This window comes from Lynx canadensis, chromosome A2 (genome assembly GCF_007474595.2).
Source record: "Lynx canadensis isolate LIC74 chromosome A2, mLynCan4.pri.v2, whole genome shotgun sequence".
In the NCBI taxonomy this organism is placed as follows: Eukaryota; Metazoa; Chordata; class Mammalia; order Carnivora; family Felidae; genus Lynx; species Lynx canadensis.
Window position 1 is genome coordinate 13,917,976 of NC_044304.2, and position 21,873 is coordinate 13,939,848.

At 49.3% G+C, this 21,873-nt stretch overlaps 1 protein-coding gene across 2 annotated transcripts in view; it reads left to right on the forward strand.

The window, feature by feature from the left end:
• The first annotated feature begins 292 nt into the window (after nucleotides 1–292).
• Nucleotides 293–21,873, forward strand: part of UPF1 (UPF1 RNA helicase and ATPase) — a 37,153-nt gene continuing 15,572 nt past the window's right edge. The window contains exons 1-6 of one of the 2 annotated variants that reach the window (XM_030304930.1): nucleotides 293–596; nucleotides 14,601–14,743; nucleotides 16,367–16,456; nucleotides 18,987–19,154; nucleotides 19,505–19,685; nucleotides 21,391–21,552. In XM_030304930.1, coding sequence (XP_030160790.1) covers nucleotides 366–596; nucleotides 14,601–14,743; nucleotides 16,367–16,456; nucleotides 18,987–19,154; nucleotides 19,505–19,685; nucleotides 21,391–21,552 — 975 coding nt within the window. In that variant the 5' untranslated portion in view covers nucleotides 293–365. The remainder of the gene's footprint in view (nucleotides 597–14,600; nucleotides 14,744–16,366; nucleotides 16,457–18,986; nucleotides 19,155–19,504; nucleotides 19,686–21,390; nucleotides 21,553–21,873) is intronic. The other variant, XM_030304938.1, reaches the window with a different exon arrangement.

Consider the following 21,873-nt stretch of genomic DNA (forward strand, 5'->3'; position numbering starts at 1 on the left):
CGCGGTTGGAGGCGTCCCCGAGGAGCGCGCGCGCTTGCGCCGGCGTCGGGCTCGCGCACGCGCACCTGCGCCGGCGTCGGGCTCGCGCACGCGCACGACGGCGGCGGCGACGGCGGTTCCTGCCGGGGGCTGCGAGTGGCGGGCGGCTCGGAGGGGAGCAGCGTCGCTGAGGGGCTCGGCGGCAGTGGCGGCGGCTCGGCACGCGTGGCTCTTGGCCCGGCTCGCGCAGCGGCGGGCGTTTCAGTCCGGTTCAGGGGCGTGGGCGCGGCGGCGGCGGCGGCCCGAGGCCTGCGGCCTAGGCCTCAGCGCGGCGGCGGGCTCGAGTGCGGCGCGGGGCCGGCCTGAGGGCCCTACTCGGCGGCACCATGAGTGTGGAGGCGTACGGGCCCAGTTCGCAGACGCTCACCTTCCTGGACACTGAGGAAGCCGAGCTGCTTGGCGCCGACACACAGGGCTCGGAGTTCGAGTTCACCGACTTCACCCTCCCCAGCCAGACGCAGACGCCCCCAGGTGGCCCCGGCGGCCCCGGAGGAGGTGGTGCGGGAGGCCCGGTCGGCGCTGGCGCGGGCGCTGCGGCCGGACAGCTGGACGCGCAGGTGAGCGGCACATGGCGGCGCCGGAAGCCCGGGCCGGGCCTCGGCGCCCGGGAACCTGCCCCGAGTCCCGCACTTCGGCGGCGTCCGAAGTAACCTGTTCCAGGTCCCTCACTCAGGCCCGGCCCAGGCTGACCTTCCCCGGGTTCCCCGATCCGGCCGGGTCCGGAGTAACCTGCCTCGGCTCCCAGCCTCTAGCCGGGCCGGGGCAGACCTGTTTCGAGTCCCGCTCTGGTGGGGTCCGGGTGATCTGGTCAGGATCTACTTCAGGCCGCGTCTTAGGTCACCTGCCCGAAGTCGCCTTCTGGGCGTGTCCGAGGTGACCTGCCGTCGGGGGTGACCTGTCCCCAAGTTTTTCTCCAGCTGAGTCCGTGCCCTGTTCAAGCCAGCTCCGTGGTGATCCGCCCGGGTTCCCCTCTGGCCGATCCGTCCTCCCTGCCCCACCCCCCACCTGTGGTCCCAGCCATCTGGGCATTCCCCCTCGCCCGCCCCCGGTCATGCCCACTAAACCGCGGGTTCAAATTTCCCCGGGCCCAGGGACGCTGGAGAGGGCAGGGTCGAAGCTCCCGGAGTAGAAACGGAATTTTAGCCTCCAGTTGAGAACCCCACACTCGCTGGTTATGAAGATTATTCAAGAGACAGGTTGCGTTTTGTTTTTCCTTCTTGCATTGCCTGTTGCTGAAACCGACTTGTTATGTAACTCCACAGCTCTGTCTTGGAAAAGTTAGGTTTGAGTTTGTTCCTCCAATGGGGGCAGTGATAGTGGGTTTTACATAAGTGGTACTGCCACGTTGGAAAATTTTGTTTTTAATGATGTGAATGTTTAGGGAAAGCTACTTAGGTATTTTAAGTTTGGGTTTGGGTTATGAGAAGTATTAGGGACGCACTTCCTGAACCTAGGTCCCAGCTCTGGAGTGGCAGAGGGGACTGGCTGGGGTTTTGGGGTGGGATCCCTTGTCACAGGTGTTCCTTGGCATGAGGATCCACTGTCAGGGCTGGGGGAGCCACCCCATCCTCAGCCAGAGTGAGCTCAGACTCTGTCCTTGGGGGAGGAGGGCTAGCATTCTAGTTGATTGAGTCACTCTCGTGGGTAGACCACCCACTTGGATTTTCTTTTAGCCCCTAATAGAAGCAGAAAACATTTGACTCATTCTAACCCCAGATTTCCTTAAAAATAGATGCCTGATGGGTGGAGCATCAGGGAGAACAGGTGTGCAAGTATGTATTTTTTCAGCTTGGTTTACATATGGTGGAGGAAGATAGGAGAGAGTTTGCCTGGAGAAACGAATGAGCCGTTGGACACTCACGATGACACCTGTAGACCTCTCTGTTTTCACAGCTGTGAAATGGGGGTATCGGAGTTTTATTTTTGTTATACTTTTCAACATACCTGAAATCTGCACTTATGTTTGGATGGACCGGAAACATGCATGAAATCTGGACTCAAGTTTGGATGGACCAGATAACGCTGTTTGTAACTTGTGTCCAGTGCATCCGGAGGCTGAGGATAAAGATCACTCAGTTGAGCGATGTGCCATGGTTAGTGGCAGCTCAGGGTTGGTAAAGGTAATCGTTTTACTGCAAATTCTTTTAAAGACTTTTATTGCATATTCTTTTCTTTATATTGGCCAGTGTTTTTCTGGCCAGTATAAAACAGCTCTGAGTTCTAGTTTTGTTCCTTGTATTCTGTTTGTGATCAGTGAGTTACAGGGCATGCCCTTCTCTTTCAGTTGAAATAATCTATTTTTCTGCACCTGAGCACTGAGTTGTATAAAATAAGAGCTTTAAAACTCTCCACCAGAGGTAAATGTTGCAGTTGATCTCACCTGAGTTCTGATGACATCGAAAGGGTTTATCCTTCTTTACTTTTAATTAACTCAGATGACCCACTCACGTGTAGCCTAAGTTTGTGTTTGGGGAATGGGAGTTACATCCTTTGTGTCGTAAGAGAAGGCTCTGAATTTGGGGGCAGGAAAAGTCTGAATAGAATTGAAAAGTGGAAAAAAAGTTGATTCTTTCCTATGCCAGTTGGTGGCATTGGCTGCCTACAACATTTGAGATTTTCCTTATTTGTCCTCAAGAGTTGGCTGGGTAACTAACTGTACAGTGGGGCTTCCAGAAAGACTCAAACCCATTCTGAATGCCTTTTGATTTTATCTTATTGAATGAGTAGCTGTAACTTATCAAGTGCTGTGCAGCTACTTCTGTTTCACAGCTTTCTTGAGATAGAATCCATGTAGCATACAGTTTGCCCATTTAAAGTGTACAGTTCGGTAGCTTTTAGTACATTCAGAGTTGTGCAGCCCTCACCGTCATCAGTTTTGGCATATTTTCATCACCCTAGAAAGAAACCCCATACCTCTTAGCTTGTCAGTCCTCCTTTCTCCAACCCCAGGCAGCCACTGATCTTTGTCTCAGGTTTACCTACTGTGGACATTTGATATAAATGACAATATGTGGTCTTTTGTGTCTCGTTTCTTTCACCAAGTATGTTTTCAAGGTTCATCCATGCTGTAACATGTATCTACTACCATTTCTTTTTTGACTGAACAGTTTTCCACAGTACAGACAGACCACATTTTGTTTATCCACTCATCTGTTGGTGGACATTTGGGTTGTTTATCCTTGTAGCTATTATAAATAATGCTGCTGTGAACATTCATGTGCAGGTTTCTGTGTGGCTGTAGGTGAAATTGCTGGGTTGTGTGGTAACTCTGTGCATAACCTTTGCAGGAGCTGCCAGACTCCTTCCCAGCGTGCAGCCACTTTTGATACCAGTTTTGCTTAGTTGGTTTTACCTGAAAGTTTGTTTAAATTTTTTAACGTTTATTTATTATTGAGAGACAGACACAGAGCATGAGCAGGGGAGGGACCGAGAGATGGAGAGACACAGAATCCAAAGCAGGCTCCAGGCTCTGAGCTGTCAGCACAGAGCCCGACGCGGGGCTCGAACCCACGAGCTGTGAGATCATGACCTGAGCTGAAGTTGGACGCTTAACCGACTGAGCCACCCAGGCGCCCCTACCTGAAAGTTTGTTTAAAGGCAGAATGTGTGTCCCTGCCAGGGTAGGAGAATGGCACAGGGGTGACTCCTGCTGAGCTACAAGTTGGTTCAAATAACATTTGTTTTGTTTATGAAATAAAACTGATATTTATCAAAGCCTTCCAGACCATGGAATGAAAAGTGCTGACATAATCCTGCCAAGTGTCCTTAAGATACAAGGGACCATTTTCTTTTGCCTATCTGACTCTTCGTGGGCCCTTCCCCTGCCCATCAAAGGGCAGGGAAAGGTAATTTCAGAAGTGCTTTGCATAATAGTTGGTGTTATAAACCTTCTGCCCTGTCTAGTTGGAATATTTCCTTTTGATGGTTGCTACTGTCATGTTTTCTCCAGATATGGGAATTATGGTAAAGATGTAAGAGTTGGGAACACTACCCAGGCAGAAAAAGGAATTGATACACACAATGATATGGATGCATCTCAGAATAATTCTGGGTAAAAGAAGCACTCTGACCAAAAAAAAAAAAAAAAAAGAATATATACCCTGTGATTCTGTTTGTATGAAGCCCTAGAAAGTGCTAATAGTAATAGAAAACAGATTAGTGGTTGGGAGAAGGAGGAAGGAAAAGAGAGGGTGACAAAGGGCATAAGGAGACTTGGTGATAGATGTATTGGTTATCTCGATTGGGTGTTTACATACACTGATGTATAACAACTTATAAAACTATACACTTTAAGCATGCACTGTTGATTGTATGTCAGTTACACCTCAGTGAAACTGAAAAGAAAGGCCACAGGGAGATACCACTACCTGCTCATAAGATTGGCTCAAATTTTTTAAAAGGCTGGAAAGCCACTTATAACTTTCATACCTTGCTGATGGGATGGTTCACCCATTTCTCTGTGGTCCAGCAGAGAAGCAAAGGTGGTTGTCCACACATGGGGCTGCTCTGAGCATTTATAGCTGATTCGTTCTTGAGAGCCCCAGACTGGAAACAACTCCAGTGACCATCAACAGGTAAATGGATAAACAAAGGCTCTTCATCAGTTGTAGTCTTGAGTACATACACTTGAGCTTCTTTTCCTCTTCAAGTGGTAGACACTTGAGTAAAGAGTTGCTACCTAGTCTTCAGAATTGATCATGGAAAGCTGTCCTAACATATTCTTGACCATCCAGGTAAACAGATCATCTTCTGCTTATTGGCCTGTAGTTTATGAAGAGGAGGAATGAGTTCAGTACAGTCTAGGGGTTCCCAAAAGTGGTGAGTTTAAAATTTGAGTGGGACTTTTTCCATCTGGTTTTGTGAACACTCAGTTCAGCGGTGATATAAGCACACCTTGAGAAAATTGGAGATAAGACACTGGTAACCTTGCAGGAGCTCTGGCAAGTGTTCGTTCAGCACTTTCCCCTTATTGGATTTCCCAAGTTTGTTTCTAGATGGTTAGGACTCCATGGGCGATTAGGGGAGAGGAAGGGCTTACGTGTCATTGGTGAATAAGCAAAATGACTTCTTACTCTGTTCACCCTAATTTCTTAACCCAGATTGAATACGATTGGGGGTAAAGTTAACACTTGAACAATACCAGTGTTAACTGAAAAACAAAGTTCTTTCTCAATCCTGCTCCCACAACCAAAAAAAGGAGACGTTTTTCTAATAGCTTTATTAAGGTATGATCACATACCATAGAGTCTTATATGTAAGTGTGCAATTCAGTGTTTTTCTAGTAAATTTGCAGAGTTGTTCGACCATCACACAATTCATGGTCTTTGATTCTTCTTCATGCCTCTTTTTCTTCCCCTTCCTGCTCCTTCCCCTTCCTGCCCCTCCCCTTTTTGCTCCTGTTAATCTTTGTAGTTTCTCATCAGCATCTCTAATGTAGGGAAATGGAGTGACCCTGTGCTCAGCCACTCCCAGTCACATTTTGGGGGAGATTCACCACCCTGTATGCTGGGCCCTCCACGTGGGTGCAGAGTCAGGAACGGAGGCCTGGCCACGCTGCTTTCAGGGTGAGCCTGGGAGCCCTCATATATCTGTTCATGTTTACTTTTGTCCCCACTGTACATGCTGTCAGGCCAGTCTCTTCAGCCTGGTCCTTGTCTCCTGCCCCTCTCTGTAGTCCTGCTTCCTTGCCTTGCTGTGCTCTCTGAGGACTGGGGGTCAAAGTGAATCCTTTGCCATCTGTAGCTGTTGTGTTAGAAATGACAGGTGCTGCTCAGACTGCGGTTGACCTTTGGGATCATGAGGGCCCAGAAGAGGGAGTGGTCTGCCCTGCAGAGGGAAAGCTTTTGTGAGCAGTGTTCCTTGAGTTCAGGAAGGCATGCTGCTGGGCAGAGAGGTGGGCATGGAGCGCTACACTTGGCTTGGTGTGGAGGAGAGTGGGTGCGGGCAAGGGTTGATATGCCATGCCAGGGGCTCGGGCTGGATCCTAGAGCCTCATGGAGCTGCTGAGGGGATACTGTGACCTCGCTTGAGAGGAAGGGCCCTTAGATGGCAGGTAGACCTGGCAGAGTGTGGACAAAGCCAGAAGGGGAGCTCCGGCAGAGTGCCTTGTGGTCAGATATGTGCCTGTGCACGCTGGCGCATGTGTATAAATGTGAGTGTGTGAACTACGGTACCAGGCAGCCAGAGTGGCCACTCCTGCTGGGACATGTTAACTGCACTGGATACCCTGTTGCCCCTGAGTCCTCATAAGGAATTATGGCTAGAGCAGACACAAGTTCTGCCTGTGGTTTTTGTCAGGGCCCGTGGTCCCCCAAGGCTGAGGCAGGGCTCCTCTCTGATGGGAGGTATGGGTGGAGTTGGTGCTGGTCAGCAGACCCTTTGGAGACACTGCCCTGAGAGGGAGGGTAAGAGGCTCTGCAGAAAGGGAGAGGCCCCACCAGAGCAGCATGCACGGAGGCTGGAGGGAACAGATTCTGGGCAGCGGCTCTCAACTGAGGGGCATTTGTGGCTGTTGCCCTGGCAGGGTGGTCTTGCAGTGTTGCCGGGATAGTCCTGCCCGCAGAGAAGGGTCATGACTCCCAGTTCTGCTTGGTGGGACCCGGAACAGAGTGTGGCCTGGAAGGTGTTGGAAGGGCAGCGAGTCTGGCTGAGTCTTCAGGGCTTCATTTTCCGGGTCTCGGGGCCCTGCTTTCAGGGGGTCTTTGAACTCATCTTGGCAGAGGAGCTTTCCTTGAGAGCAGCATCCTGCTTCCTCTAGTAAACGTGGGGATGCTGGGTCCTGGGATCCCATGGCTGGGAAAGGATCGTTGTGCCTGTTTGTATGTGTTAGTCTGGTAGCAGCTTGTGAGCTGGATTACTGAGCCAAGCCGGGCTTCTTTGGATCCCTGCAGACTGTTGCCTGGATGGCTTCTAGACCTAGGCTGCTTGCTGAGCTCTGCGGGTAGCCCTTTGTCACAACTGAGGATGGCACTTTCGTGTCTGCTTTGCTCCTTGCAGAGCTCAGCTGCCAGGGATGCCAGTGACTTTGGGGAGGTGGCTCTCCTCATCTTGGAGTAGAAGGCATTTGGTCAGAACTCTGCTTGCCTTCCGTCACTCTTTTTGAGTGCATGGCTCCTCGGACTCCATGGAGGCCACCTTGTCCATCTATATTGTGTAAAAACATTGGTTATGGATTCTCTGCAAGTAAAGAAAACAAACCCGGCATATCCATCTCCTCAGTTCAGCAGTTTTGTCCTCTGGCCCTTTATTCTCATCGCAGAAGAGCTTTAAAACAAATCCAACATGTTATTTCATCCTTCCTTCTGAGGTTGAGCCATATGGGTTAGCAATACACAATCATTTTGACCTATATTTACTATGCGTTTCTGGAAACAAAAAAGCATCTTTCCATCATAGGCAATACTGCTGTTGTCAGATGAACAGCACTGACAGTCGTTTTTTGGGATCATCTAATCCACAGGGCTTCCCTTTCTCCACAGATTCTTCACTCATGAGAAAATGTCTTGACTTGGTCTGGCCCCCAGTGAGGTCCACCATTTATGTGATGGTTATGAATCTTGGCTTGCTCTCCAGGGCAGCCTCTCCCTCTTCTTTTCATGCCACTGAGCTGGGGTCCAGTCTATGTCATTGTCCTGTGAGGTGTCCTGGCTTCTGGACTGAACCCATCATCACACCCTGGCTTCTCCCTGCAGGCGTGGAGTGGGCTCCTTTGAGAGTAATGATCCCAGGGCTGGACATGCAGAGGCAGCCCAGGTTGAGGTGGGGATGCCTCGGACACATCAAGGACACTCTGAGCATTGAAATGAACCATAGGCCTGGACTCAGCATGCTGACCAGAACAAGGGTTCACTGTAAAGAGGGAGGCCGGTGAGGATCCTTTTTATCCAGAATCTGGGGACCACTCTCTTGAGTGGGACCGTGTGAAGGCATTTTCGTAGGTCAGAAATGGTTGAATGTCAGCAGTTACATGTGGTTAAAACTAATGGATTAAAGAAGGCTAAAGAGACAGCATAAGTAACGAGTGTTAACTAGGTCTTGAATGTAGAAAACTAGAAAGGACGTTAGGGTGTTGGGGAATTGTGCTTGTGCTTATAAGATAGCAGTATTATATCAGTTTTATCAGCATAATTCCCGAGCGTGAGGCTTGTATAGTGATTACATGGAGAAGATGCTTGTCCTGGGGTTTGCGACTCTGAAATGGGTCAGGAAAGTAAAAGTGTGTGTGTGCAGAGGGAGAGAGCAAGCATGGTAAAAAGTGTGAGTGGCTGGTGGATCCAGGTGATGGTTATGTGAGTTGTTTATTCCCTGTAGTTTTGAAACTTTCTCAAGAGCTGGGGGGAGGCCAGAACTTCTGTTAGCTTTTTCCAGAGGTGAGGCTCAGCCTCTCCTTACCCTGAGGGAAAGGTGATTGCCCACTCTCTTTTTATTTAAACCTCAGGATAAAAAAATACTTTTATTGATGAGATGAATTATTTTACGTTTCAGTGTTTATGCTTTTCAGTGTGAAGATGTATTCATTTAGCCTACACTATGAGGGCTTCCTGGGGTGTGGCTCATTTCTAGGTCCTGGGGTCATAGTAGGGACCCCTGCTTTGGGGCTCCACAGATGGAATGGGGGAGGCCTCCCTGGGAGGCGCCCTGTGGACTGAGACCCAAAGGACCAAGAGCCAGCTGTGCAGAAACCAAGGGACAGTGAGTGCAAAGGCCCCGGAGCACTGGCAGACTCAGAGACTGAGGGACTGAAAGGTCCATTTCATGCTGCGTGGTACAATGCTTATGAGGTTTGGAGTAAAAATCTGTGGTCTAAAAGTTCTTACCAGCACATTTGGGAGTGATTTTTGAATTTACATGCTTTTTCTCTGTGGGACTGAAGCAACGTTTCTTCCTGCTACTCTGATGTACACAGTGAATTCTGTAGTTGCTTGTATGAAACTGTCCCTGGGCAGAAAACATCTGCAGACCTTTACCCAGAGCAGAGGCGAAGAGGGAACTGTTTCCCCAGTGATGTGATGCCTGGGAGTGGGCTCAGGGTTCCTGTGGGTGCAGGGGGGTGCTGCCTCTCTGAGCCTTGCAGGCTGCAGGGGTCCTGACTGGAAGTGAGGGGTTGATAATCTCAGAGGACCTCAGTCCTGTTCTGGCCAAGGACCCTTCACTCCTCCCGTCTTGTCACCTGGCATGGATTGTGGACCTTCTCTGTGCTGGGCACTCTCTAGTTAGAGCTTTGTTTTAACTAATTTAATTATAGTTTCTAAGGTCAGATGTATTTTTGAACTTAATGTTTATCTTAAAACTTTCCAGAGAGTAGAGGGAGAAACTAACAACCCCACTATAGAAGTCAGTTTGTGTTGTGGCCAGATCGTAGCTGGGCAGGAGTGGGGCTGAGTGGGAGCTGGGAGTGTGTGTGTGTGTGTGTGTGTGTGTGTGTGTGTGTGTGAGACACGTATACATTATACGTTCCTTAACCAGGAGGCTAGAGGGCTACTGGGCCTTGGAGAATCTGGACTGTCTTCTCTGGCCCCCCAGCTCTAGTGGAGGGTGGAGAGTCTACCTGACCTTGTATCTGTATCATATTGTCTCCCAAGAGTTCTGAGAGTAGATCTACATTTCTTTCCCCATTATTAACCTGAAGGGGTAAGTGTGCAGGGTAGGTCCCCATGTGGCTGGTCAGGAGGTGTCCTCTGCTGGTTCAGGCCTTCCCCTGGTGAGGGGAGGTGAACTGTGGGATCTGAGGCCCAGATGAGGCAGGAGTGGGTAGGAAGATGGCACCCAGGTGGTATGCACTTTTCTGTATTACTCTGTGGACCAATTTTGATGTTTCAGGACAGTAAAGCTTCAGATATCACCAAGGGCATTTCTTTATACGTAAAAGCTTATGCAATCTAATAAGATATTTTAGGAGTTCTTCTAGGTAAGGAATCTGTAAACATTTTCTTAAAAGGCTAGATAGTAAATGTCCTAAACATTGTCGGATAAGAAGTAAAATTGAGGATATTATTAGGTATTTAACCCAGCTGTTTATAAATACGGGGGAGCGCCTGGATGGCTCAGTTGGTTAAGCATCTGACTTCAACTCGGGTCATGATCTCATGGTTCGTGAGTTCAAGCCCCGCTTCGGCCTCTGTGCTGACAGCTAAGAGCCTGGAGCCTACTTCAGATTCTGTGTCTCCCTGTCTCTCTCTGCCCCACTCACACTTGGTCTCTGTCTCTCTTTTTCAAAAAATAAACATTAATTTTTTTTTTTTTTTTTTTTTTTTTTAAATACGAGTACCAGGGTGCCTGGGTGGCTCAGTCAGTTGAGTATCCAACTCTTGATTTCGACTCAGGTCATTGTCCCAGGGTCATGGGATCAGTCTCCAAACCTACTTAAGATTCTCTTCCCCACCCCCTGCTCATGCTTTCTCTTAAAAAAAAAAAAAAAATGTAAATGCTATTCTGAGCTTGAGAGGGGGAGCTGCATGCTGATTCCTTCCTGGACCACCTTCTTAGCCTTCTGATGATCCTGGGTGGTGGTGTTTTGTTTGTTTGTTTGTTTTTAAGTTTATTTTGAGAGAGGCAGAGCATGAGCAGGGGAGGGGCAAAGAAAGAGAGGGAGAATCCCAAGCAGGCTCCATGTGGTCAGTGTGCAGAACCCGACCGGGGGCTCAAACCCATAAAACCATGAGATCATGACCTGAGCTGAAATCAAGAGTCAGATGCTTAACCAACTGAGCCACCTAAGCTCCCTAATTCTGGGTTTTAAGGTGTTTTTCTGCTGAGATTGGATTGGAAAGATAGCACATTTCTCTTTGGAAAGATGAAAGCTGATCAGAGTGAAGTCATAAAAGGTGTCAATACGCATTTAAGCTCAGGATACCAGATCTATGGAAAGAATTGTTTGTTTTTTAAAGCTCATTTATTTTGAGAGGGAGAGCATGAGCAGGGGAGGGGCAGAGAGAGAGGGAGAGAGAATTCCAAGCAGGCCCAGCATTGTCAGCACAGAGCCTGATACAGGGCTTGAACCCATGAACTGTGGGATCATGACCTGAGCCGAAATCAAGAGTTGGACGCCTTACTGACTAAGCCACCCAGGCATCCCTGGAAAGAATAGTTTTAGATCAAGTAAAAAGTTTGCCTTCCATAATATTCTCAGAAACCTTGTTACCTTAAATACTTGAGGAACCTGTTTACTGACTTTAAGAGTTTAAATGGAATCATAGATGTCAATTTCTCTTTCTTTCCTTCCTTCCTTCCTTCCTTCCTTCCTTCCTTCCTTCCTTCCTTCCTTCCTTCTTTTTTAATTTTTGAGAGAACATGAGCAGGGGAGGTGCACAGAGAGGGGGACAGAAGATCTGAAGAGGGCTCCATGCTTACAACAGAGAGTCCGATGCGGGGGCTCAAACTCAGGAACCTTGGGATCATAACCTGAACTGCTTTATCAGTCGAACCACCCAGACACCCCTGCAGATGTCAATTTCTAATTGCTGCCTTCTGAAGCATGAGATGCATACCTCCTTCTCTGCCATAAGATGAAATCCTGGTGCCGTAACCTGGCCACACACTTTCAGAAAACCAACACGTGTTGGGGCGCCTGGGTGGCTCAGTCGGTTAAGCGTCCCGACTTCGGCTCAGGTCATGATCTCGCGGTCCGTGAGTTCGAGCCCCGCGTCAGGCTCTGTGCTAACGCTCAGAGCCTGGAGCCTGTTTCAGATTCTGTGTCTCCTTCTCTCTGACCCTCCCCCGTTCATGCTCTGTCTCTCTCTGTCTCAAAAATAAATGTTAAAAAAAAAAAAATCTCTTAAAACCAACACGTGTGTGCCTAACACAGTCATACTAGGAGACATTGCGAGCCAGCAGTGCTGGCCCTGGGTGGCAGCCTCACAGTAGCATTGCCACAGCATGTGTCAAGAGAAACATTGCCAAACAGGTGACTTTTTGAAGCGATAGCCAACGATCAGAATTTCAAAGCACCTCAACAAAGAATGTAACAATCTAATTAAAAATGGGCAAAGGACTTCAATAGACATTTCTCCAAAGAAGATATATAAATGACCAGCAAGCACAAGAAGAGATCCTCAGTTTCATTAGCTAGCATAGAAATGCAAATCAAAGCCACAATGAGATAACCACCTCATATTCATTAAGTTGGTTGTTTAAAAAAACCCAGAAGAATGATAATGAGTATCATCGAGGCTGTGGAGAAATTGGAACCCTTGTGCACTGTTGGTGGGAATGTAAAATGGCATAGTCTCTGTGGAAAATACTATGCAGTTCCTCAGAAAAGTTAGATATAGAATTACCATAAGATCCAGCAAGTCTACTTCTTTTGGGGTATATCCCCAAAAGAATTGAAAGCCGGAACTTGATGAGATCGTTGTATACCATGTTCATGGCAGCCAGAAGGTGGAAAAAACCCAAGTGCCCACTGAAGAGTAAATGGGTAAACAAAACGTCTGTCCATACAGTGGAATGTTATTCAGCCTTAAGGGAAATTCTGACACATGCTACAACATGGATACATCTTGAGGACAGTATGCTATGTGAAATAAGCCAGTCACAAAAAGACAAACACTATGAGCCCATTTATATGAGATCTCTAGGGTAGTCAAGTTTTCAGAGAAAGTAGAAACGTGGGTGCCAGGGGCTCGGGGGAATGGAGGGTTGGTAATGGATACAGAGTTTCAGTTTCAGATGAAAAAGTTGTAGAGATGGGTGTTGGTGATGATTGTAGAATAATAGGAATGTATTTAATGCCACTGAGCTGTACACTTAAAAATGGTTACAAGGGGGAGGTGGGGTGTCTGGGTGGCTCAGTTGGTTAAGCAATCCAGTTCTTGATTTCGGCTCAGGTCATGATCTCACGGTTCATGAGTTCAAGCCCCGCGGCGGGCTCTTCGCTGACAGTATGGAGCCCTGGGCAGTGTGGAGTCTCTCTGCCCCTTGCTTGCTCGTGCTTGCTCTCTTTCCCTCCTCCTCCCCTCCCCCTCCTTCTCCTTCTCTTCTCTTGCTCAAAAATAAATATTTTTAAAATGGCTACAGTAGTACATTTTATATTACGTGTATTTTACTACAATAAAAAAAAAGAGATCAGGGGTTCACAAAGAAGTGCTTGTGATTGTTACAGTACTGTCTTTGCATTAAAATCCAAATGTTGATTTTGATTTTTCCTTTGAAAAAAAAAAATTTTTTTTTCAAACAAAGCATAGTTTTCTTTCATTTAACTTGGTTGTTCCCTGCCTGGAAAAAGTGCATTAAAGTAGTGGCAGAAGCTGTGAAATGGGGTTCTAATGTGGGCTGAGACCATTACAGACACAGCTGTAGATACCCCCCTACTCACAACCCAAATGCGCCACTGCAGTTTCCAGAATGCCCCCTAGGGGGCAATGCACTTCCTGATTCCCCCGTGTAACCGGGTGTGTGCTGCCCTTCCCACCCCCACCCCCCACCCCCCAGCTCCACATCCCCAAGAGATCTGCTGTCTTTAGAATCTTACAGGTAACTTGGCTGGAGCAGTGGACACGACGAAAAGGCCCCGGGGGCACTCCTGACTTGAGCTGCACTGGCCTGAGCTGGCCCCACATGGTGTGGCTCTAAGTGGCAAGGGCCCTTTGAGGGAGGGGGGACCAGTGTCTGATCCTGTCTCACTGCTCAGAGAAATCTGGTGCCTGCCCTGGGGCTTCTGTCATTCATTCCTCCCTGTCCTCATCACTGTTCCGACACTCCTGCTGCCTGACCCAACCTCATGTGGGAGATGTGTCATCTCCTCCTGTTGGGAGCATGGGGAGATGACAAGGACTGTTGACTGCTGTCTGAGGTTCCTGGCGGTGGCTTTAGGAATGCCCGTTAATCTCTGGCGAGTTGAATCCATGTGCCTCTGAATGGAAATGTGAGCTCAGTAGAAGTGCCTGTGAAATTCATGGGTTATTGTTAAAGTTGCCTTTTGGTATGTTTTTGCAGTTGTGACTTATAAAAGGTAATATAAGTAGTAAGATTATAGCCTGAGTTTGGAAGGTCATCCTAACATTGAACTACTAATTCATAAGGAAGAAGGGCTGCCCTCTGGAGAGGGAAACTGGCAGTGGAGGAAGTATGTTGACTAGTGAGAAAACTGCTCTCCCTCATCTCCAGTGGACACAGCCTTTATGTCTGGTGCTTAGGCTTTGGTGGGACCCATCACTCTGCTGGCATTCCAGGCCCTCTGTCCTGACACTGTGCAACTGTCCCCAGAGGGGATTGCAACAACTTTGTAAAAAGTCATCCTGCTCCTTGTGACCCTCAGTCATGGGAACGAAGCGTTTTCCTCAGCATCCAGTTTGCTCATGGCTCCGTGACCAGATGGGATTGGACCTGGATATGCAGGAGGCAGGGTGGATGACCTAGGTCACCAACACCCTGTTTTTGTCCAGGTGGGTTTAATAGGGAGAGTGTAAAAAGTCCAGTCAGAAGAAGCTGAACTGTCTTAGGTGGAGAGCAGGCTGACACTTGTGGGAAGGTCACCATGGCTGCTCATTTGAGGAGAGGTCACGTGCCTGGGCTAAGGCCTGAAAGCTGCAGCCTTGCGTGGTGATGGCACTATTCTGCTGTAGGTCGGTGGACCAGAGGGCATTCTGCAGAATGGGGCTGTGGATGACAATGTGGCCAAGACCAGCCAGCTGTTGGCCGAGTTGAACTTTGAAGAAGATGAAGAAGATACCTATTACACGAAGGATCTCCCTGTACATGCCTGCAGGTGAGTGCCGACGGCAGAGTCTCAGACTCATCCCGCAGAGCTTTTTCATTCTGAGTGGGTTTGCTGGCTTTAGAAGCCCATCTAAGCCAATGGACTGTGACATTTGGTATTACGAAATAAGGAGACTCTTCAGATTTGTCTGTACATAGTCAGGAGCAGGAGGGTGGGGTCAGCACACTCTGACACCCCTAATTCACCTAGAGGGTAGGGGAATGACTCCTTCTCAGGCCTTGAGGTGGTTTCTGGTACCTGTTCGCTCACTCATTCAAAAGAATTCCTCACATTTGGTGAGCATTTAGGTTTAGAGGGTAAACAAACAGCAGCTAAAATTTCTCTTACAAAGAGATGATTGCTTGTAGGATACTTTAAAATATCTGCATCTCTGATGTGTTCAAAATTCCCCCAAAATTGGAGTTGAATAATCAGTGGGTAGACCTGTTTGTTGACCAAATTTGGAATTCTCTCATCTAGAGCAGGATCCATCTGTTACATTTTGACCCTTAAGCTTGGACTTACTCTTGCTTTGTTACACATACGCAAGAAAATTGAGACCAAAAGAGGTGAAATGATCTTGCTCAGGGCACCCGGCCAGTCAGGGCCACTTTAGACCTGGGCCACGGCTCAGTCTTGCCCACCTCTCGGGCACGTTGCCCCCCTCCCAGAGTCTGTGCCCACCACAGGATAGTGCTGTTCTTTTCCCTGCTCTGTGGACAGACTTTTTTTTTTTTTTATATAAGTATTTTGGCTTTTTGTTTTTAACTTTATTTTGGCTCTTGTTTCCACTCTTGTTTACAAATGTTTTTATGTACGTGTTAGTGATGTGTCAGTGTTCCTGTTACCTACACATTTGACAGTGAAGTGGTTCCGGTAAAGCTGCAGGTGGTTAAAGTTTGCACACCCCCTCACCTTCCCAGCTGTCCCCAAGGTGTGGGGTGTTGCAGGGAAGGTTCTTGGCTGACCCACATTCAGTTTGAGACTGAGTCTTGGCTTCATACACACAGAGGACTCTGTGGTGAGCCAGTTTTTGTTTTTGATGTGTTGATTTTCAGAAGAATGAGGCTGGGGGCTCTCCTGAGGTGCTCCTTGCAAGCTTGAGCTCAGTCTGCCCCCTGAGACTCTCTGCTGCTGGGGCTGAGCTGAGCGTTCCCAGGAGCCTGGCGCCCTCTGCTGGGATGTGGAGTGCCTTGTGAACGTGGTGTGGTTACAGCTTACTCTTCTGTGTGCCCAGAGCCAGGGATGCTGACTTCCGTTCTTTTAAGTCACAGTTCTGGAAACTTCAGGCCAAAGGGAGTGACAGGGGGTTGCCTTGGGATGTCAGACCTCCATTGTTGGGCTCACCTGGCACTTTCCACAGTTCTCACCCCTCACCTGGAAGGGGCTTTGCTGTTGTCTAGGGCCTCTCTGAGGAAGCTCCCCAGCACCCTGAACCCTTTCCCTGCATTTGCAGGGTCAAGAAGCCTCTGCAGTTAACTGATTGGATTTTGCTAGTGGGATCGTTGGGTTTGATTATGTGTTTAATGAAAAATTTAAAAATGTTGTAAGAGGAAAGAATTTTACATCCTGCCAAATTAAAACCAGAGAAAGACCTTCCAGCTTTAACTGTTGATGTTTTGACTTTTTTAGTTACTGCGGAATACACGATCCTGCTTGCGTGGTTTACTGTAATACCAGCAAGAAGTGGTTCTGTAATGGACGTGGAAATACTTCTGGCAGGTAGATAATCAGACCGCGCATGTGTCTTTAATCAGTGCTGTGCTCAGATTTGTGTGTAAATTATGGAAATGTTGAAGCAAAAGCACAATATAAAATCACGCTAACAAACCTGGTTTTTTCCCTCCTCTGTGACTGGTTTAACTTGAAACAGATGGTGGTGTGTGAATGCCTTAATGTATTTACCCTTGATTTATTCTCTGTGGTTCTTTTTATTATGCAAGTAGGGTTGGCTTAATTCTCGTTCCCAGTTTTTATTTATATTTTTCTGCAAGATGAGCTCCTGGCACGCCCGTTTGTCTTCATTACTGGGTGCCTGGGGAGGATGTTCCCAAGACAGTAATGGGCATCCATGGGAGCCGCTTCCTGAGAAGGCTCCCTCTGGCCTTAGCTCATCGGAGCAGTCCTGAGGCTAATACGGGCCAGATCCTGAATCATCGGATTAAATTAAGTTCACTTGACCGTCGTCTCTGGGCTCCCCTTCCTGCTGTTGATCAGCAGCAGCTGTGACTGGGTCTCTTGTTTTGTATTTGGGGTGAGACCAGTTTTGTGCTGGTGCTTGGATTCCAGGGAGAGTCCAGTCTGTTTGTCTAGTTCTAGTGATGGGACTCCTTGGTCCCTACCACCAGTGAGGGTCCAGTCCTAGTGGCTTCTCCAGAGGATGCCATCATGTGTGATAGCTCACTCCTCTGTCATAGAGAAGCAGAGCAGAGTCTTGTGGGAAATGGCGCCTGGTCTTCGGCAAGAAAGCAGCATTTTCTGGGATCCGTGTTTTAGAGACATAAAGTGGCGAAACCCCATAGGAAAGTTTATTTGCGCAGAGCCCCCACTCTTCCTGTGTCTTCAACAGCTGTAGGCCAGGCCTCACCATCTCGTACTGCCTGAGGACAGTGGACAGATCTCGTGTCATCTTAGAGTGAGCAGTGCGAACTGTGAGGTTCTGAGTGAGGCAAGAAAGGGGACTGATGCTTAATTTTTAAAAAAATATTCCATTTATTTTGAGAGAGAGAGCGCAAGAGGAGGGGAGGGAGGGAGGGAGGGAGGGAGGGAGAGAGAGAGAGAGAGAGAGAGAGAGAGAGAGAGAGAAAGAATATCAAGCAGGCTCCATGCTGTCAACACAGAGCCCTTACTCTGGGCTCGATATCACAAACCGTGAGATCATAACCTGAGCTGAATCAAGAATCAGATGCTTAAGCACCTGAGCCCCCCAAGCGCCCCATGGTATTTAATTTTAAAGATTTGAAAGGAAAAGCATCTTCAGGGTAACCAGTATCGTGTCCCATTTTCAGAATGTTCTGGGTAATTTCAGCATTACTGTGATTGCATTAGTTCCTCTCCTGCAGGAAAAGCAATTAAATAAAACTTAGCTGGCAACCCCAGCTTCCGGTCAGCAGAGCCAAGATCAGGGAAGTGAGTGAAAGGCCTCTAAGAGAAAACAGACTCTGTCAGCCAGCACTGCATGTTTGCATGAGGCCAGATTATAAAGATAATGGGGCAGCCACTGCCTTCAGGGAGCTTCCAGTGTAGGTGGGATGAGGTGGGTGCAGAAAAGACAGAGGAAATCAGAGTCTGGTAAAATGCCCAGTTGTGTGTGACAGCTTCAGAAAAGTGGATGCTGAGAGCGGTGACGGTTGGTGGGATAGATAATCTGACTAGCTTCATGGGTCCAGAGAGGGTTAGGATGTCAGCTGAAGCTTGCAACAGAAGGGGTTTCCCCGGAGGTGAAGGGAGGGCGGCAGCAGCAAGGCAGGCTGGAAGCCCAGCAGGCGTGCTCAGTGCTCAGTGTCTGACAGGCGTTCAGGTAGCTGGGAGAGCCCAAGGCAGAGCCAAGCACCACTTGTTGGACCCCAAGCAAGGCTGACTTGTCTTAGGGTGGAGTTTGCAAGCCCCGGGTGTAAGCGAGCTCTGTCCCGGAAATGGGAAGGCCACGCGGCAGTAAGGAAAGAGCGAGACAAGCCGCTTTCAGATAGTTCAGAGCCGGCCCTGTGCTTCCTGAGAGTAGCCCTGGGCCCTGCTGCTCCATGTTTTTTACTGTCCTCAGGTTTCTAATATGTTTGGTTATCGAGTTTCCTGGCCTGCAGCGAATTAGGAGGGGCTGTTGCTCCTGGAAGCAGGCACAGCGGCGCGGCCAGAAGAGGCTACACCGAGAAGCCTCTACAGACAGAGAGGAGTGGTGGAAGGGGCAAAACCTCCTGCTTCTCCGGGACAGCAGTCTTGGCCTCAGTGATAACGTTCAGTCAGGCCCCATACGTAGGATTTCAGAAAGCAGGAACTAAAAAAAAGAAGCAGGAACTATGTGAAACGTGTTAGGAAAGTTTTCCTTAAAGGCTGTTCAAGTCGGATTGATTTTTACGCTCAGTGGGGAGCCAGTTCAGGGGCGGGCTGGTCCCCTGGGATGCCAGATGGATGAGGTGTGACCGCCCCTGCTAATGGACTGTGAACGGTACCGGAACTTTTAACGGGGGGCTTGAAAATTGGAAGTGGTGAAAAGCCAAACTTTGGGTGTTAACTATTTATCATTTCCTGGTTTCAGCCACATTGTAAATCACCTCGTGAGGGCAAAATGCAAAGAGGTGACTCTGCACAAGGATGGGCCCCTGGGGGAGACAGTTCTGGAGTGTTACAACTGTGGCTGCCGCAATGTCTTCCTCCTCGGCTTCATCCCTGCCAAAGCGGACTCGGTAGTGGTGCTCCTGTGCAGGTGAGGGCGGGGCCCTGATTTGGAGGGGGCGGGGCATTCGGCGCCAGCCGGCCCTATTCTGCCCAAGGGAGAGGTGTGAGCACATTTGGGGGGGAGGGGCTAGTCAGAACTGAGTACGTTGAGGAACTCTTCTGGGGCGGGTTCTGGTTAAGTCATGAAAACACTTGTGTAAAAGAGGTGTTCTAAGTTCAGAGCTCAAGTGCATGGGGAGAGGCAGTGTATTACTAACAATTTAAAGGTAATGTGATCACATAATAAAACGTAGGGAACATCATTTTGGGGTGAAAAATAAGCCTTGGGGGCAGAGGTCATCCTCACCTGGGCTCTCCCTGCCCACGGTGTTTCTGTAGGCAGCCCTGTGCCAGTCAGAGCAGCCTCAAGGACATCAACTGGGACAGCTCCCAGTGGCAGCCCCTGATCCAGGACCGCTGCTTCCTCTCTTGGCTGGTCAAGATCCCTTCTGAGCAGGAGCAGCTGCGGGCCCGGCAGATCACTGCTCAGCAGATCAACAAGCTGGAGGAGCTCTGGAAGGTAAGGGCCTGCTGAGAATGCAAATCTGCCTCAGCACATTTGTGGTCCAGGGGGAGCTGCTGGGAGTGTGTTCAAAACAGGAGATTCTGGAAGGAGCTCAGGAGAGACTGCCCTGTGTACTTGAGTGGCCCCTTGGTAGAAGCCCGTGGCCACCTCCTGCCAAGCCTGTGGGGAAGGACAGCTCCGGTTGTTGGAATTTCTCTCTTGTTGCAGAGGGAAAGAGGGTGGGAGAGGGTGAGGGTGGGTAGTGGGAGGGAGGAGGACCGGAACTGTCTGTGGACGGACCTGCTGGGAGGACCCTGGGCCTGGGGAAACAGGACTGTGAGGATGCTGTACAACCTCGTGGGGCTGTGATGTGTCAGCCAGGGTGACACCAGGCCAGGGGTGAATGTTCAGGGGGAAAGGGTCCAGGTCACAAAGGTCAGAGAGGCAGGGCCTATGGCAGCTGGTGGAGTGAAGGGGAGGGGCTTCCATATTGCGCGGTGGGGTGCCTGCCCCGCCCAACAGATCTCCTTCCCAAGGGAAGCCCTTCTCTGCTTCTGGCAGCTTTTATGATAGAATTTCAGTAACTGGGCTAGAAATTTTAATTAGGTACCTGTATAATCTGAAAATTTTTTTAATGTTTACTTAGTTTTGAGAGAGAAAGAGAGAGCGTGAGTGGCAGAGGGGCAGAGAGAAAGGGAGACACAGAATCCGAAGCAGGCTCCAGGCTCTGAGCTGCCAGCACGGAGCCCGATGTGGGGCTCGAACTCACGAACTGGAAGATCATGACCTGAGGCGAAGTCGGACACGCCACTGACTGAGCCACCCAGGAGCCCATATAGAATCCAAAATCTTTTTCTTTTTTTAATGTTTTTTTATTTATTTTTATGAGGGGAGGGAGGGGCAGAGAGAGAGGGAGACAGATGGTCCGAAGCAGGCTCTGCACTGACAGCACAGAGCCCGATGCGGGGCTCAAACTCATGAACCATGAGATCATGACGTGAGCTGAAGTCGAACACTTAACTGACTGAGCCGCCCAGGTGCCCCTAATCCGAAATCTTAAATGTGAATTTATTTTTGAGTGCAAGTCAGAATATTTCTGCAGTGTCATCTAGCAGGGTACCTTTCTGCTTCGATTTTCAGATTGCCAGATTTATAAACGTTTCCTGTTTATATCCCCACAGCCCAGATACTGTCCTGTCCCGGCCAGGGAAGAGTGTGTCACCCCTGTCGGTGCAGCACAGGGTCAGAAAGAATGGGGGGGTGCTCCCCTTTTGTTTACACACCCAGGGAACTAGTGGTCTTTCTTGTACCCCAAAAGAAGTATTCTCTCTCCTAGTTCAGGGGCTAGGCATTGGTTGGAGGATGCGGCCATTTGATGGTATAGGTGCGTCAGGCTGTGTACTTGGGGTGTCATTGCCAGTATTCGCCCTGCTGGTGTAGCCCTGGGCAGAGGAGGGTTAGGAGCGATGGCTGAAGTTTGAGCAAAGACCCGGGCCAGCGTCTGCCTCCCTGTGCCACATACACTTCCTCACACGAGGGCTCTCCTTGTGGGGTGGACACCACTGGCTGCCGGTGCCCTTCTCTGCGTCAGGCCAACGTCGACTCATTCTGAGAGGTGATGGATATGCTCTGTTCTTCCGGTGACTAGTGAGCTCGTGTGTAGTTCCTGTCGTATGTCGGTGAAAATGGGCAAGAACATGGTGTGGCGCTTGTGTTGTAGGAGAATCCTTCTGCCACCTTGGAGGATCTGGAGAAGCCCGGTGTGGATGAGGAGCCGCAGCACGTCCTCTTGCGGTATGAGGACGCCTACCAGTACCAGAACATATTTGGCCCTCTGGTCAAGCTGGAGGCCGACTACGATAAGAAACTGAAAGAGTCCCAGGTGATGTGTGTGCAGGAGGGTTTCGGTCGTTTTAACACAGCGTCTCTCCTAAGGTCTGGGGAGGGCAGTTTCCTCTGCAAACTGCGGACGCTGATGGGGCTGAGGCACAGTGCCCTGAGAGACAGAACGGTGGATTGAAGGCAGGCGAGGGCGTGACCCTCGGGCAGACGCCCGGTCACTCTGAGCTAAACACCGGCCTGAGTGTTTTGTGATTTAAAATCCAACAAAAATCCCTCACAGTTGGGTTCGCAGCCTTTGCCCACAGCTACAAGAGTCGGACCCGAGGAGCCATGGCACGCTGAGGGCGCTCCTTGTACCAGT